The 15,894-nt window shown below is 47.5% G+C and overlaps 1 protein-coding gene across 1 annotated transcript in view; it reads right to left on the bottom strand.

Moving 5' to 3' along the window:
- Window positions 1–5,839: 5,839 nt before the first annotated feature.
- The window catches only part of GFOD1 (Gfo/Idh/MocA-like oxidoreductase domain containing 1), a 97,270-nt gene continuing 87,215 nt past the window's right edge, over window positions 5,840–15,894 (bottom strand). Inside the window, exon 2 of the mRNA XM_080934675.1 lies at window positions 5,840–11,989. Within this exon, the coding sequence (XP_080790801.1) occupies window positions 11,070–11,989 (920 nt within the window). The 3' untranslated portion in view covers window positions 5,840–11,069. The remainder of the gene's footprint in view (window positions 11,990–15,894) is intronic.

The following is a 15,894-nucleotide window of genomic DNA, read 5'->3' as shown; positions in this document are numbered from 1 at the left end:
TCATTGGAGAAACTAGCATATAGGTTTTTTTCTTTCTATGTCCCCATCCAGTTTTGTTATCAGGGTCATTCTGGTTCCATAGAATGGGTTTGATGGCGTCCCTTCTCCTTCTTGTTTAAGGAACAGTTTAGTGAACATTGGGGGTAATTTTTCTTGAAGGGTTTAGGGAGATTTATTACTGCCTCAAATGGTTGTTATTTATACTTGGTTTAATTAAAACCTTTTTCTTTTTGTTTTTTCATTGCTCTATTAATCTCTCAAGCAAACGTATCTAATTCCCTTGTACAGTTTCCAAAGTTCCCTTTGTTACCAGCTTCTAGTGGTCTTTTACTATTACTAACAGAGGAAGTATATAAAATTACAAATTCAGACAGTGACTCGCTCAAAGATCTGAGGGGCAGCATCCTTAAACATCCCTATGATACAGCAGGGCTTGCGGTAGGAAACTGTAGTTGCTAAAGTTCCCCTCGTTACCGGTTTCAAGTATTCTCTACTATTCCTAACAGAGGGGGTATATTCTTTCATCACTAGCCTCCTCTTCCTCGTTTTAAATATTTTTCATGTGCATGTTAGTATTTGTACATCATCATATAAATTATATGTTATAAACTTGTACCTATAACTGTGATGTTTCATATGTTAACAAACTGGTTATAAGATTTTACTTGTTTAATTATTGAGACTTATTTTGTGGCCTAAAATAGCCTGTGCTGGACAATGTTCCCTGTGTGATGAGAATATACATCCCATAGCTCTTGGGTGTCATGTGTTGTATGGTGCTGAGCAAGTGTCTGCAAAGCACAGTGGCTGCCTAGTCTGTTTAGTCCATAGTATAATTTAACCCTAGAGTTCTTTATTGGTTTATGTAATAATAGTCTTAGATTTTTCATCAGTCTGTTGATGAAAGTGGGGACATATGTCTCCAACAGTTAGAGAATTAGCATTCATCTCTTCTTATAGATGTAATCATGTCTTCAAGAGGGCAGGGGATAGGGAAAGAGGCAAAGGAGGCTGGGAAGGAGACCCATCATTGATAGATGAAGTGAAGGGGATATACAGCATGTGTCAGGTGACCAGGAAACACAAGTGACTAAGAAGCACTCAGTTTGTGTGGATGGTTTGGAAGCATGGTGGGGTCCATTGCAAGATGGATGGGTGGATGGATGATGAATGGATGGGTAGGTGGATGGATGTATGATGGGTGGATGGAAAGATGGATGGATGGATGAATTGATGGATGATAGATGGGTGAATGGATGGATGAATGGATGGATGGATGATAGATGGATGAATGGATGGATGATGGATGGATGGATGGATGATGGATAGATGGATGGATAAATTGATGGATGATGGATGGATGGATGAATGCATAGATGAATGGATGATAGATGGATGAATGGTGGATGGATGGATGATGGATAGATAGAAGAATGGATTATGAATGGATGGTGGATGGATGATAGATGGATAATGGATGGATTGATGGATTGATGTAAACAAGTAAGAGAGGCTGATTACAAATAAAGGAGAACCTGGATGTCACAAGAAATCCAGCAAGGTAGGAGATCCAGATGTGACCTTCAGGATGTGACCTTAGGGAGTCTAAGAAGCCAGAGAGTCTCACCTGTTGAGCTTCTAGTTATTCGGGTCAGGTCAGCTATGCTGGGAACTTCCACAGAAACACTCTAGTGTAGGAAGAGAAGGGAGACCAGAGTGACAGGCTTGTGGGCAGGCTCTCTGACTGCTGAGAAGGGTCAAAAGATAAAAGGCAGACGCTGGGTGGTAAGGGGCTGAAAGACTCAGGACAGGTGACAGGAAAGGGTGAAGTTGCAAATGGGAAAAGCATCAAGAAAGGAGGCACCTAAGAAATGACTCTTAAAACCCAGTGGTAGACATAGAACATTTTTTCAGCAGTTGCCAGCAGCTTGCTAGCTTTGACAGCCAGATTTAAACTTCCTGCAGAAACTCCTCCGCCATTCCTTCTCATCGCCGTCCTCCTCACACAAGCTGTTCTGGAATCACAGATTAAAGGCTGTCATCTGCAAAGAGCTCCTCTCCCACGTAGCTCCCACGAATTCTCTTATCTGCATAGCCTTCCTTATCTTAAATGCCCAGCTCTCTGGCCTTTCATCTGTCTTTTCCCTTTGATCTCTTCTTACCCCTGACATGCTCCGGATCACTTTGCTACTGCTGTCCCTTCCCCTTGCCATCTGTTATTGCCAGCCCCTTTGTCCTTCCCTCCCACCTCCTCCGTGACCTCTATCTGCTCCATGTGGTCCCTCCACAGCTGGATTTCTACACAGATATTTCGGGGCCAGTTCTGTCTCCAGCTCTGTGCTGGGAACCTGAGTATCAGATTCTGTTTCCTCGGTGTAGCATACAGAAAAACCACTTCATCTGTTGGTCAACTCATCCCAGACGAAGCCCAAGAACATGGTGGGGCTCTAGGCTGTCAGCATGACACTAGGTAATAGATCTGCTTGGTCTATTGCTAGTGGGGTATCTGAAGGGATTAACCCTTCCCAAGAGGGTCTCTAGATGTACCCTCACCTAGCCTTGATTGAGACTCCTTGTTCTAAGAATTAGTGGCTTGGGATGTTTTTTATGAGCCTTAACTTTGTGCACAAGCACCTGCCATCACCTGATCAACAGAGTCCCTCTTGGGGCACTGATGACCAATAAGGAATGGGTCTAGACAATGGCATAGACAGATTGTGGTTTTTGTGACTGAATCCACTGATGGCCAAGAAATGAATTGATCTGTATCAGCTTGTGAAACTTCGAATCAACAGCTAATGGGTGTCACATAACTGAATGTGACTATGACCAAAGCACTAGCAACAGTAAAGGTTTTTGAATGTGCCATCACCAAACTCAATTCAAAACCAAATACAAGGTGATTTTGGCAGCGCTTGTAACTTTACTGCCTTGGTTCTGAGCGTACAACACATGCATTTTACATACCACACGTGGTCATGCTACATGCTAACAAGGAATGCTGCCTGAGACACCTCAGCTGGGAGTCAAGGCTGCCCGGTGTTGGGAACTGCATCATTTTCTATTGGGCAAACATTTCTGTTCTTATAGAAACTCAGTGATCTCTACGGAGAGAGACTTGAATGTCTCCTGCCGTCACTGTTCAGTGTGTAAATGTCAAATTAGTCTACCTTTGGGTTGTATCGTTATCCTTGATTGTAAAAACTGCTGTTTTGAGTTTCCGAGTGGGATTTTGTAAAAACATGAAATTGGGGCTGCACATTACAGACATCCTTGTTGCTGTTCCTCAAGCAATAAGTCTAATAGCTGTTTGCCTAGCAATGACAGAGTATTTGTATTTTAAAACATGTGTGTGTGTGTGTGAGTGAGTGAGAGACAGAGAGAGAGAGAGAGAGAGAGAGAGAGAGAGAGAGAGAGAGAGATGCATATGAAGGCCAGAGGACAGCCCTTGAAAGCTGGCTTTCTCCTTTCATCCATGATACCTCAAACTCAGGTTGTCGGGCTTAGCAATAAACACCTTTCCCCACCAAGCTGTCTTGCCCACCCAGGGTTGGTATAAATAACCCAGAGATGATTTAACATCTACAGGAGGATGGCATAGGTTCTGTGGCACATTTTACAGAGGATCTGAGCACCCATGGGCTTGGGTATATGTATGGACACTGGACCAAATCCCCCTTGGGTACTACTGTAATTGCTTGAGAGGGCCTCCCTTGAGTTACTGAACCTCCTATTTCCACAGATGGCTGAAGGGAAAGAGTGTGGTTTGATCTGTATGTAATTAGGAGATAAAGGCATTTCTGTAATTAGTACAACATTTGAGAGGAAGCCCAGACAGCCAGGTCTGAGTCTGTGGCGTTATCTTGCAGACCTGTGGTTGAGCCTCAGTCATTTCTGAAGTCACCCGTCAGGAATTTACCCAGCAGATGCAGACTGAGAGATAAGAGCCAAAGGAAGCCTGGACTTGGGCAAGCAGGCACAGTATCTGAAGGGCTGTAACTGGCCCCAGCCTTCCTAGAGCAGGTTTTGGTTCTATCGAGCTGCAAAGCTGTGTGTGTTTGTGACTTGGCGCCAACACCATGAAGGATGTGTCCTTTTCGTCTCATCTAGATCTCTTGAGCAGTCTTTCAGTGGGAGTGGAGACAAAGTCTGGGGAGCCCCAGGCAAAAGGACCTTTCTCACTAAGGCAAGAACAAGGCAGCTATGCATGGCTCAGTAAGTGGAACCTTATTGCTTACATTAAGGCGATGGTATTTCTCCCACCTTAATAAGATTTCTGCATACTTTGTATACATGTAATTCGCCATAAAATATGTCAGTCATTTCATTTTCTCTAATGGAGCCAACCAGACTTGTCTTGTAATGATAGGTACTAAAATACATGAGATTTTAAAACAAAACAAAAAGTCCATCCTAGCACTTGAGAGACATAGGCAAGTAAATTTACTTGGTTACATGAATTTCCAGGACAGGTAGGGCTATGTAGAGACCTTGCCTTAAAAGGGGGGAGGGAAGGGAACTAGAAGGTGGGTCTGTATGTAGGGTTGACAGACAGACATGAGAGGATACATGGAGTTCCCATGACCCATGAGGAGCCTAGATGGCTCATGCTGCAAAACTGGCCATTGTTTTGAGCAGAAGTCAGGAGCCTGAAAGCCACCCCAATCTATGATTTCATAAGACACAGAACAGTCTGAGCATTCCTTATTCAAACCAGGCCCCACGTATTTCTGACTCTAGATTGAGCTTCACATGTGCAGGTTTGGAGGATTCTGAGTTGATGTTTGGAGATTTAGAAACACACGAATAGTGGTCCAGTATCTCTAATCTGAAAATCCGAAGTCCAAATGCTGCTAAGTCCACTGTGTTGACTCTCAGTGGGTTTCAGATTTCTCAACCTATAGGATTCTGGTTTAAACAAGAAATGATCCCAACTTGAGAATATCCTGACTAATACAGGAAGCCCACATGAGAATGAATAATCAGCTCCCAGATCAAAGATGTTTGGAAGTGCTTAGGTTTGTGGCTTGCATTGAGCCTTGGTTCCTAGGCTAGCCTGCTGGGAGAAGTGAGGATGCTGGGCTCCTGTTTCAACAAGCCTCCCCCACTCCCCAATTTGGGCAGGTGGCTCTTTATTGATCTGCATTGCCTTGATTAGCTCTGATGAGGTTCACTTCATGACAAGCTTTTTGTTTTAGCAGTGTTTGAGTGGCCATTTTGGACTGAGCTCCACTTAACTAAATTCGAATGCCATAGAGTCTCTCATGATGACCATGGCCTTCCCTCTGCTGTATGGTAACAGATGCTCTTAAGAAAGCTTTCAGAATTGTCTTTTTGTTTGTTTGGGAGTTTTTGAGATAGGATTTCATTTAGCCCAGGCTGGCCTTAAACTCCTGATCCTCCTGTCTCTACTTCTAGAATAATAGCATTTGGTAACATGTGCCACCAAAACAGCTTTAGGATATTGAAACAGAAAACTGCAAATTTGCTCCTCTGATATCAAAACTGTACTTTTATCTTATTCTCTTTTTGAGAATAAGATAAGATAAGCCTTTGCCACACACTCATACATGGATGTAGCTACACACACACAAGCACAAGCCTTACTCTCTATTTCAACATTTTCAGAACAGTTTGAGGCAGATCTCTTGAGTCCATAGTTAGGGTTTCCCACCTGTTTAGCTTCATAGATTTTGACAGAGCCTCATCCCAAAGACCCTCCCTCCCCCGTCTGCTTCAGAACTCACAAACTGGGCAACCCCAAATCAAGAGCACCCGGGGTTAGAAAAACAAGACCAGGCTAGAATCACCTCTTCTTTGAAGACTTTATTTGCCGCTTTCATCTTTTCTCCCACCAATGCTCAACCCATCAAAACCATTCATGGAAGCAATGTTGGAGCAGCCCAGGCAGCTGGTTGACCAAGTCTACCCTGGCCCAGAGCATCCCACAAGCACCAGTGGGGCAGCATCCACTCAGGAACCTGGAGCTGCAGATCCTGAGCGAGGGCAAGCCACCTCCAGCTCTGCAGTGATTTACCCCAAGACCAAGCACAGGGGCAATCACTGTCCTCTATCTTTTCACTCTTATTTTTTTTTAATAATAGAAAACAAAAGGTAAAACCTTCTATAATTTATAAGCTATTTTTGCTATTTACATTATATATATAAAATATAGACTCTTTTACTTTATAACACACATCTTTTTCCCTTCGATAAATAACTTTAAAATATCTAGTATACATGCCTTGCCTCTTGTATATATAAGTTTGTTTTTTATACATATACATACATATATACCCATGTTTGTAAAACAATAAATATACACTAGACAGTGACAACCAAACCAATATAATTTTGGTTTTAAAAAAGGAAGTGGAAACAAAAATGACAGACTATAAAAGCACCAGGCAGCAAACAAAGCCACAATTGCTAGAAAGTTCTCCCTCCCCTCAACCAGGGATGGGACAGAAAGAGGGAGCTCAGGTCACGGGCTCTGCTTCTTCACCTGGGGTATCACGTAACACTACAGAGAAGCCACTGCATTTCCTAGAAGCTATGGGGCTCATTGAACAGCCTAGCCCTTGTGGTGGCTGCAGGGGACAGCAGAGAGCTGGACGGGGCACAGGAGACAACAGTGACATGGTGACTCCATGGCCATGAGGATTTCCCGGCTCTACTGGCCCAGGCAAGGTTTGATTGCTGCACTAAGCATCAAGCATTTCGACTAGAAGGCTCCTTTTATCGCTCTGGTCTCTGCTGGTGTAAACAAGGGGCTGCAGCAGATTTGTGGGTATTCAGTAGTGCAACGTGTCAGTAGCCTGGAAGTGAGCCAGAGGCTTCAGTGGCCCAGTCAAGGGCTCCAGCAGATAAGGACCCTGGGCAGGGGAGAAAAGGCCAGTTGGATCTGCTAGCTTCTTTTCACTAATGGAGTCACTTAGACGGCCAACTCTGAGGAGACCACCGACCTCTCTTGGAGAAGCCCAGGAGGGCTCAACATCACCGCAGAGGTTCTAGAAGCTCCAGCTAAATTCAGAATGTGACCCACCTGCTGGGTGCTGACCAGAGTGAGCCGCCGGACAACACAAGTGCTGGAGACGACACTTCCTTTCTTCCTCCCTTGCCCAAAGGAAACAAATAGGATTGTCTAACAGGTGCCCTGGTGTCACCACCCTGTCCTGCAAGCTCCTCGGTTTCAGTGGGCAAAGGAAATCACCAGTGGATGGAGCAAGAGTCACAGGGTAGTCAGAGTGAAGATTCACACCCAGCAGTAGGACAGCAGCCAATAGCTGGGTGGGCTTTATGTCCTCAGGGTGAACACCTTACTCTTTGTCCCCCATCCTCCAGAGAGATGCACAGAGATAACCCTGTTGTTATAGCAACAAGGTTTTTCTGAATACTTTCAAGACCTAATTGAGGCTGGAGGTATGGCTGAGTGGTAGGGAGCTTGCTGAGCGTGCACAGAGCCCAGGGTTCTATCCTAACACATGACACGTTTGTAAAACATGGGGTTTCCTGTCACAGCTCAGCGGATACTGTCCGGTGTGGTGCGGGTCGGGTCTGGGCTCATCCATTAGGCAGCTCAGTCACCTGGACGGGCCTCCCTTCCTGTGTGGCAGCCCTGAAGGTGCAATAAATATGTCCTCTGCAAACGGCAAATCAGGAAAAATGGGCTCCCCAACCCTGGATCTACCGCTGAAGAAGTGAGTGGTTATGGCCGTTGCCTTCCTCCCTGGGGTGTTTGATAGATGACACCCTGAAGTCCCTTCATGTGCAGTTGGGGCGACTTTCTCTCCCCAGGGCATTATCAACAGAGCTGATTTCCTCCGGTGCATGGATCAGAACCCACAGGTCAAGTTCAATAGCTACCGTCAGTGAACTAGACAAAGATGGCACAGTGTACAGCCCCAGACAACCCCCAGAGTCTGCACCCCTTCCTGGGGAAAGATGTCTTCCTATGCTATGCTTAGGCTCCACAACCAAGTCCAAGGCCATCTGTGATAGCCAATGATGCTTAGAAAGTCTTCAGGGCTGAGGGCTGCTGAGTCACTTACAGTAACACCAACATGGGAAAGTCATCTTAAAAGCAGCCAAGTGACATTTCCATTTGGGCTGGGGAAGAAAAACTAGCTACTTCTTTCTGCAGCTGTAACTGCCAACCTGAAGCCACCCTGCTCACCTCAGGCCACTCCTCTTACAGTGGCTCCTTGAGATGAGAGCGCGCCCCCTACAGGGCTCCACGAGGAATGCTTTTTCTGGTTCGAGCAGAAGTACAGAGTGGTTTGCGCACTCTTTGTGTGGCTTTGGGCATGTTATATCCTCACATATCCATAGAGAGGCTGAGACAGTACCCAATGCTATTTTTATAGATAATAAGATGGGTCTACAATACTCTGCATCTGAGGGGTGAGCAGGGTGACATACCTTGAATGCTGACACGACCTGACACAGATGTGCTGCCAGGAACACTGAGATGCTTTGAAGAAACCCCATGATGCAATTTTTACCACTGAGGAGAAGTCTTAGAGGAACAGACAGTGACCACAGAGGAGTCCTAGACTCCAAGCTTTGCAGATAAACCCAGGGCATTCCCAAACACTTGATGTATATGTATGTGTGTGTGTGTGTGTGTGTGTGTGTGTGTGTGTGCACAAACTACATATATATGCTTTAAAATCTCCGGAAACCTGGGCTTTTGTAGAGACCATCGGCAATGTATATAAAATAATGGGTGCAAGCAAAGCTAGGGGAAACTGAATGGAAGAGCTCCTAATGGATGACCCCTCTGTAGGTGGGGTCATCGCCAGGACTTAGATCCCAGTTATTCTGCAGAATGATCTGGAGAGCTAGGGCTTTTAGCCTCACACTGCTGCAGCCAATCAAGAATTTGCACATGGAAAGAAAGGCAAGAGCTGAAGGAGGAGCAGTAAAGACCTCCTAATCCCGCGTACTGCCATTTTTACATTCAGAGAACTGCCTCTCGCCCTCTGCCTCCTGCTGGTACCTCTACCATGTGCATTCCAGTAGACGGAATCCCAGTGCACGTACTTCTCCCTCATGCTTCTTTCAAAGAATACATATTCATTCTTTCTATAGCCCATAGCCTCAAATGGGAGTCTTTGTTTTAGACCCTGTGTGATTATCACAGAGCTCAGAGGCCTCTAGAAGGAAAACCCTCAAATATCCTGGGGAGAGTAGAGAATGTAAAAGGTGAATGCCCAAGCATGTCTACTTAGGTAAATGACTTGGAAAAAATGAACTTAATAGAGCCATCCACCATGCCCCCAATTTCATCCTTAATCACAGCTTTTCAGGGTAGCTGGGGCAGGGGGATTACTGCCTTAGAGAGCAATCTAGGAGAGCAGGGATCCCAAAAAAGTCTATGATGCCGCTGAGTGCTGTTTCGATCTGATAACTACAAACGTGGAACACTAGCCATGTGGGGTGGCAGCCACTCAAAGCCACAGGTTTCAGCTGACAGACTTTACCATGTTGTATGTTGGGGAGGGGGGGTCCTCAAAAGACAACACCTGCCCCTTTGTGCTAAAAAATAACCATGATTCTGCTGGTATGTGGCCTCCAGTATGACTGTCTCTGAATTACCAGGGCCTCAGGGAGGAACACTGACTGGTCCCTAGACAGACTACTTAGAGGGACTAGTCTACATATCCAGCCTCAAAACTGCCACATGCCTGGTGAAGATTAGCGAAGCCAGACAAGAAAAGACAACACCCCTGTTTTCAAAATGTATGTGACTTGACCTTTCTTCCAAGACTAGACTAGAATGTTGTAGTGACACTTGTGGATAGCAAACATTTACAAAGGTGTGCCTGTGTGACAGTAGCCTTTGTCTCTGCCCATTCGTAAGCTAGTTCTTGGCCATCTCTAGTTTCACATGGAGGGTAAAAAGACTAGGCGACCATAGAGGGGGGAAAAGATACCTCCCCCCCCCAATTGAACCTTCTCCACCTATGTATATATAGCCTTCTCCAGGCTCTAAATTCCCATTTTAGAAACACCAAGAAGTATGTTCCCTGTTGACTTTTTGTTTTAAGACCTACTCAGAAGTTCCCAGCTGTCCGAATCCTGAGAGCCAAGGCTAAAGGGAAGGGAGAAGTACTCTATGGGGCGAAGCCACAGGTTTCCTGTTTAAGCCTAAAGTCTTTCTTCAGCTTGGCAGTTGGAGCTTACAGCAACTTGGGTGCTGGCCTTGTTCCATTCTTTTGGGGCGGTCACACTGCTCTCCCTGGGATTGCAGGCGCCACACCCAGGCGGGCAGCTACAGTCAAGCCCATGCCTCTTGTAGCGTTCTCGGCGCCTTGGCGGGACCGCTTGATCGCCACTCACACTGGTCCCACCCCGTGCTGAAGGAGGCTCTGAAGCAGCCCACTGTAGCTTGTCTGTCTCCTTGGTCAGCTCAGAGGTACAGCTTAACCACCTCGTTTGCTGTCCATTACACCACACCACGAGCCAGATAGATCTAATGCTTCCTAGAAGGCAGAGCAACCAAAGGAGTTGCGCACTTTCACTTCAGATCCTTAAGTAAAACACACAGTGGCTTCCCGGAATTACAACAACATTCTCAAAAGCCCCACCACCTCCTCTACCTTCCTCCACCAAAAACAAACAAAAAAAAACCTAAAACCTTACGTAGGCATTTGATGAAGTGCCCTCTCCTGCCAGCGGGGGGCGCTGACGGAAAGCCTAGCTCTGGCTGAGCTTGTCACCTGCTACACAGCCTTGGTTTGCAAAGAAGGCCAAGGTCTGTGGATGGATGAGGTAGGGCAGGGGGGCAGCCCCTCCTTGCTTCTCACAGTAACGAACTGCAAAGGTGCAGGTTAAACTTTCTTCCTCTCATGAGATACCTAATTAGGACGGCCCGCCCTTCTGAACATGACATGGGCCCATCACCACTACCTTCGACTTAGGCCCTCTACTTGGGATGGGGACCACCCTTCGTGCTGTGCATTCATGCTGCCCCTTCCACAATCCCCACCCACGGCCACCCGCTCCACAGTGCGTTTCCCCCTAACTGGCCCCACGCAGCAGGTCAAGTCCACCAGGTCCCAGTGCTAACAATAGAGGGACATCCGGCTTCTGCGCATGGCCTCACTGATCAAGTAGGCGGGGCTCAGCTCTGGCTCCTCGGTCATGATGGCAATGTTCTGCCACTCTCCAGTCTGGCTGGACCTCTTGATGGTGTCTACCACACAAAGAGCATACAGGCAGTCGTCAAAGGTGGCGGCCATGGTAAGAGGCCGTCCGTCCCACGTGCGCCGGTCATCTTGATCCTGAAAGGCCTGGCGCACTGCCTGCATCATCTTCATGGTGCCCCGCAGGTAGGGGGAGGGGATGTCGCTGAATGCCTTCTCAGGCAGCAGGGAGTTGCTCACAGACGTAGTGTCCTGCAGCAGCAGCTCCTGCTCTGGGGCGCAATTACGCTGTCCATAGAGGTCGGTGCCCACTGCCAGGAGTCGCCCAGCCGAGCCCACCACGGTCACGTCCTGCTTGAACTCTCCAGGCACGTTGAAGTTCAGGGTGACGGTGCAGCACACTCCGCCCTCCAGCACCATCTGGAAGGTGCAGAAGTCATCGCTGGTGATCTGACGGATGCCCTTGATGTGGTCTGTCTGCTTGACGAAGGTCTTGAGCAACCCGTGGACTTTGACAGCCTTCTGGCCCGTGAGGAAGGTGAGCAGGTCGATGATGTAGGTGCCCACGGAGTGCAGGCCGCCACCACCCATCAGGTCGTCGCAGCTCCAGTTGTATTTCTTGCCCAGCAGACTCCCGCTGTGCACCTGCACCTCGCACACCAGCAGCTCGCCCACGTAGCCCTCCTCAATCAGCTGCTTCATGCGTACGAAGGCTGGCAGGAAGCGCAGCACGTTGCCCATGATGCTCATGAGCTTGGGGTAGTAGTGGGCAGCTGACATCATGCGGAAGGCGTCCAGCGGTGTGGCAGTACGGTCACAGATGACATTCTTGCCTATGCCTGGAGAGAGCAAGAAATGATAGATCAGTTCCCTGTGTGGAGGGAGCGCTAGGGGGGCGCTGTGGCCACTGAGGGGGTACCACGCTAAAGGAACACTCTGAGTTCTCCCATTGGACAAGCTACCAAACAGAAGTAAGTGTTGCAAACCGGAGAAAAGAAACACACAGATCCCCATGATCTTACACACACACACACACACACACCTAGTTACAGCCCTCGGTGATGGCCTTAAGCATGCAGACAGTCTGAATCGGCTTGTCAGTTCTGAAACATGGTGGTTTGGCTGACCCTTCTCGGGACAACACCTGCTCAGTAAGAAGCCTCTAGAACTCCTTGAATGGAGGCTCTGGTGGAGAGATGAAGTAATGGTGGTGTGTACCACCGGATGCAATGCACCCATATCACACAGTGCTCTGACAACAGGTCCATACTGCCAAGGACAGATGCTCACGTAAACAGATAATCCTTCCAAGGATGCGTGACAAATACAGCCAGCATCGGTGTCACACCTGTGGACTATGGGCTCTGGGTACACTCTATGCTATACATGCCCTACACCTCAGAAACCCCCAAATCACACCATCTAATGGCCACCTCGTCAGTTGTACCCAACTAGACACATGAATGACCCCTTTTAAATTCGTTTCTATTGAGAAAACTGTAAAAGTAGACCACTGCTCGTCAACACATACACCCCAAATGAACAGTGAAAGGGTGAGAGCTTCATTAGTTCAGTCGATGAAAAGATTCTGTTGAACGCTCTGGGAAAATGGAGGATGAAGAATACTACGACATCCTGAAATCTGTGGCCAGAGCCTTGCGGATACGGCGTTTCTTGCTTTAGGGTTCTGATACGTGGCTGTGGTTTCAGAGCTTCGGATTCTTACTCCTGAAGGATAAGAACTAGATGTTGTGACCCTTATGTCCACAGATAAAGTGTTCTGCACAGGTGGAAACCCAGTCTCAGCCCCCTACCTACAGCCTGTGACAGTCAGGCTTTGCAGATACTTGGGTAGCGGCCCTTGCATACTCTACCCTTGAATACAATAAGCAACATCTAGAAATCAAAGAAAAAATGTACAACACAAACAGCTTTTATCCCTAGGGTGCTTTGTACATATTAACACACACACACACACACACACACACACACAAAAGTCTGGGAACTGTGTAGACGGCCAAGAACGGGTAAGAAAGAGTGAAATCTTCGAACAGAATAGTGAGCAGTCCGGACACAGAGGCAGGTGAATCTCTGTGAGTTCAAGGTCACACTGGACTACAGGGTGAGTTTCAGGGCACCCAAGGCTTCAGAGAAATTCTGCCTGAAAACTGAACCAAAGTAACAATGAGTCATGATGGGAGATGGCTCCCACAAAGACCATTCAGTGACAAGATGACTGAGATGCAGTGGTACGTGGACAGGCTATGACTTCATCTCTCCTTAAAGAGACAGAAACATGCTGGAAGGGAAACTTCATTTACAGTGCTCAACTCCTGATTGGTCTGGTTGGGTCTGACCTTCTCTTTTGTAGTGCTAGGGTCCAAATGGAGGCCTGACAATCTTAAGGGGTCCTCTCTCACCGACCCAAAGCATACACATAAAGGACTTGTGTGTTCTTCATAGCCTGCTATGATCGGAAAAACAATGCTGGGTTGTTTTGGTGTTTGAAGGTGACAGGGAGACCTTGGGAGGCTCTACTCAGGGTGATGGGAAAAGACCCTTGTCTCCTGGATCTCTTCCGGTCCTTGTGCTCACCAGAGCTGGTGAAAGTGCTGCTGGCTTTGAACTCAGGTTTCTGAGGCTCAGGCTGTGAGCATCCTTCTCCTGCTCTGGCTGTGAGAATGTCTTTGCATATGACACTGGTGGGTGAAATGCTTGTCACTCTCCAGGCATGGCCTCTGCCAGCAACCCACTGCCCTAGCTCCTTTCGGGTTTTAGTGGGGGCTGGGGGCTTGGCTAGGCTACCCAGGCAGAATTTTAAGGCTCACTGAGTGGAAGACTGGGATTCTCCTGCCTCAACTTCCGTAGTAGCAGGGACAAGAGACCTGTACCGCTAGAGATACAACTGCTCTGAACTCACCTTGTTCAGTCTTAGGAGACAGACTGTGCCTTCTCTCTAGAGAAGGGATGGGAGAGACTTTGCTGCCATCCCAGATCCTTGTGGCAGTATATATCACCTGAGGTGTGGTCTAGCCTCTTCACGAGAAATATATCTTATCCTCAGAGGTAGAGGGCCCCAAGCTTTGGGCTTCTAACAATCTGTCAGAACATTCCCACTGCAGCAAACTCGGCAAAGGCCCTTGGAACAACACATGGGTTCCATCTCTGCACACACAGTAAGGGCAAAGCAGATGAAAGGCAAATGAAGTGGCTGAGAAAAAACTGTTTGTGTTTTTGCAAGCCCCAGCCATTTTCTGAACACTGAGAGGCCTCCATCAGAGCCCTGCGGTGTTTTAACAGCAATAGGAGCAGGCAGGCATTCTGTGTGTCCACTGTGCTGTGACAGACACCAGCCACCTCACCTCAGCCACCAGGAGCCATCATGCTACAGCTCCAAATGCAGATGGCTCACGGGACCTGTCCCTGTGCTCAGAAATGGATGTCTTGGGACACTGCTGTACTGTCCATGTGGTCCTATGTGATCAAGAGTGAATGGTGAAGGACACATTGAACTATGTCGAGCTTCTTACCTGTCTTCTGCATGGACCCAGACCTTAAGCCAGATATGAGAGCTCTCTGTATCTAAACTAACTTCACTTTTAGGACCAAGACCCCCATCAACAAATAAGGAGATAACTCCCTGGTTATTAAGGAGAAAGATAGAACTGTCCCACCTACGCATGGAGCTGAAGCCAGGAGACACGTGAGGCAGACATGGAACCTAATGGAGTTCAAACATACTGTCAGCTGTGGGAAGAGGGCTGCTGGTCTCCATCACAAGCAGCTTGATGCCCCCTGAGGTTTCTTCCAGCCTGCTGAGTGTGTTTTCTGTCACCGGGCTCCATGCCCACAGCCTTCACAAGGAATTAATGCTACCGAGAAGACATTTCCAACTATGAGATACTAAAGCCATCTTGTAAGCAGCTGCTTCCTTCATTTCCTCCAAGTTCAGGGTCTCTCAAGTTGTGACTTAAGTCTCAGCCCAGGTCTTAACCTCCAAGAGACCAGAACTGCTGTGGGCTGATTCTCCACACAAATGTTGCTTCTGCAACCTGGGAACCTACGTGAGAAGTTTTCCATGGACACACTGAGGAAAGACGCTCACTCTCTGCTCTCCCATGGAGCAGACAGAAGATGGCAGCCACCTAATCGCCAGGGCCATCCTTCCCTGCCGGCATATTTCCAACTATACACTCCCTTATCTAATCTGTGGAATCTTCAACAGCCAGGCTGGGTTCCCACACTTCTTCCTGATCACTCCACATGTGCTGACAGTCCCCCATCCTCTGGAAGCTCTGGGCAGCTGTCCCAGCAGACTGGCAAACCTCCCAAAAGACACTCCATCAGATAGGGGTCCCCCCTTGTCTGAGGATAAAGAGAAGCCCTTTCTGCAGATAACTCCTTACCTTAACTTACACCCTGACCTTTTCTGCAGGTAACTCTTTAATAGTCTAACCCTCCTTACACTCCCAGACTCTGGGACTGACTCATAGAGCTCCCAATCCAATCAGTAGAGGAAACCAACCAGACCCTGAGTGCTTACAGGATGTAGAGCCAAGAAAGGCACAGAGGCACAAACAATGCAATAGAGCATGAAAGACGAGCTGCCCAGCTGCTTTGAGCAAGTGAGAAAGTTCTGCTTAAGAGGTAACGTGTTAGCTGGGTCCTGAAGTATGTGTAGGAGTTTGCCTCTTCAACATTCAGCTGATTTGCATTTAGAAAACGACCTAAAAACAAAGGTACT

The sequence above is a fragment of the Micromys minutus genome (assembly GCF_963924665.1).
Source record: "Micromys minutus genome assembly, chromosome: 1".
In the NCBI taxonomy this organism is placed as follows: Eukaryota; Metazoa; Chordata; class Mammalia; order Rodentia; family Muridae; genus Micromys; species Micromys minutus.
Note: the sequence above shows the minus strand (reverse complement) of the source record. Positions and strands in the feature narration are given on the sequence as shown.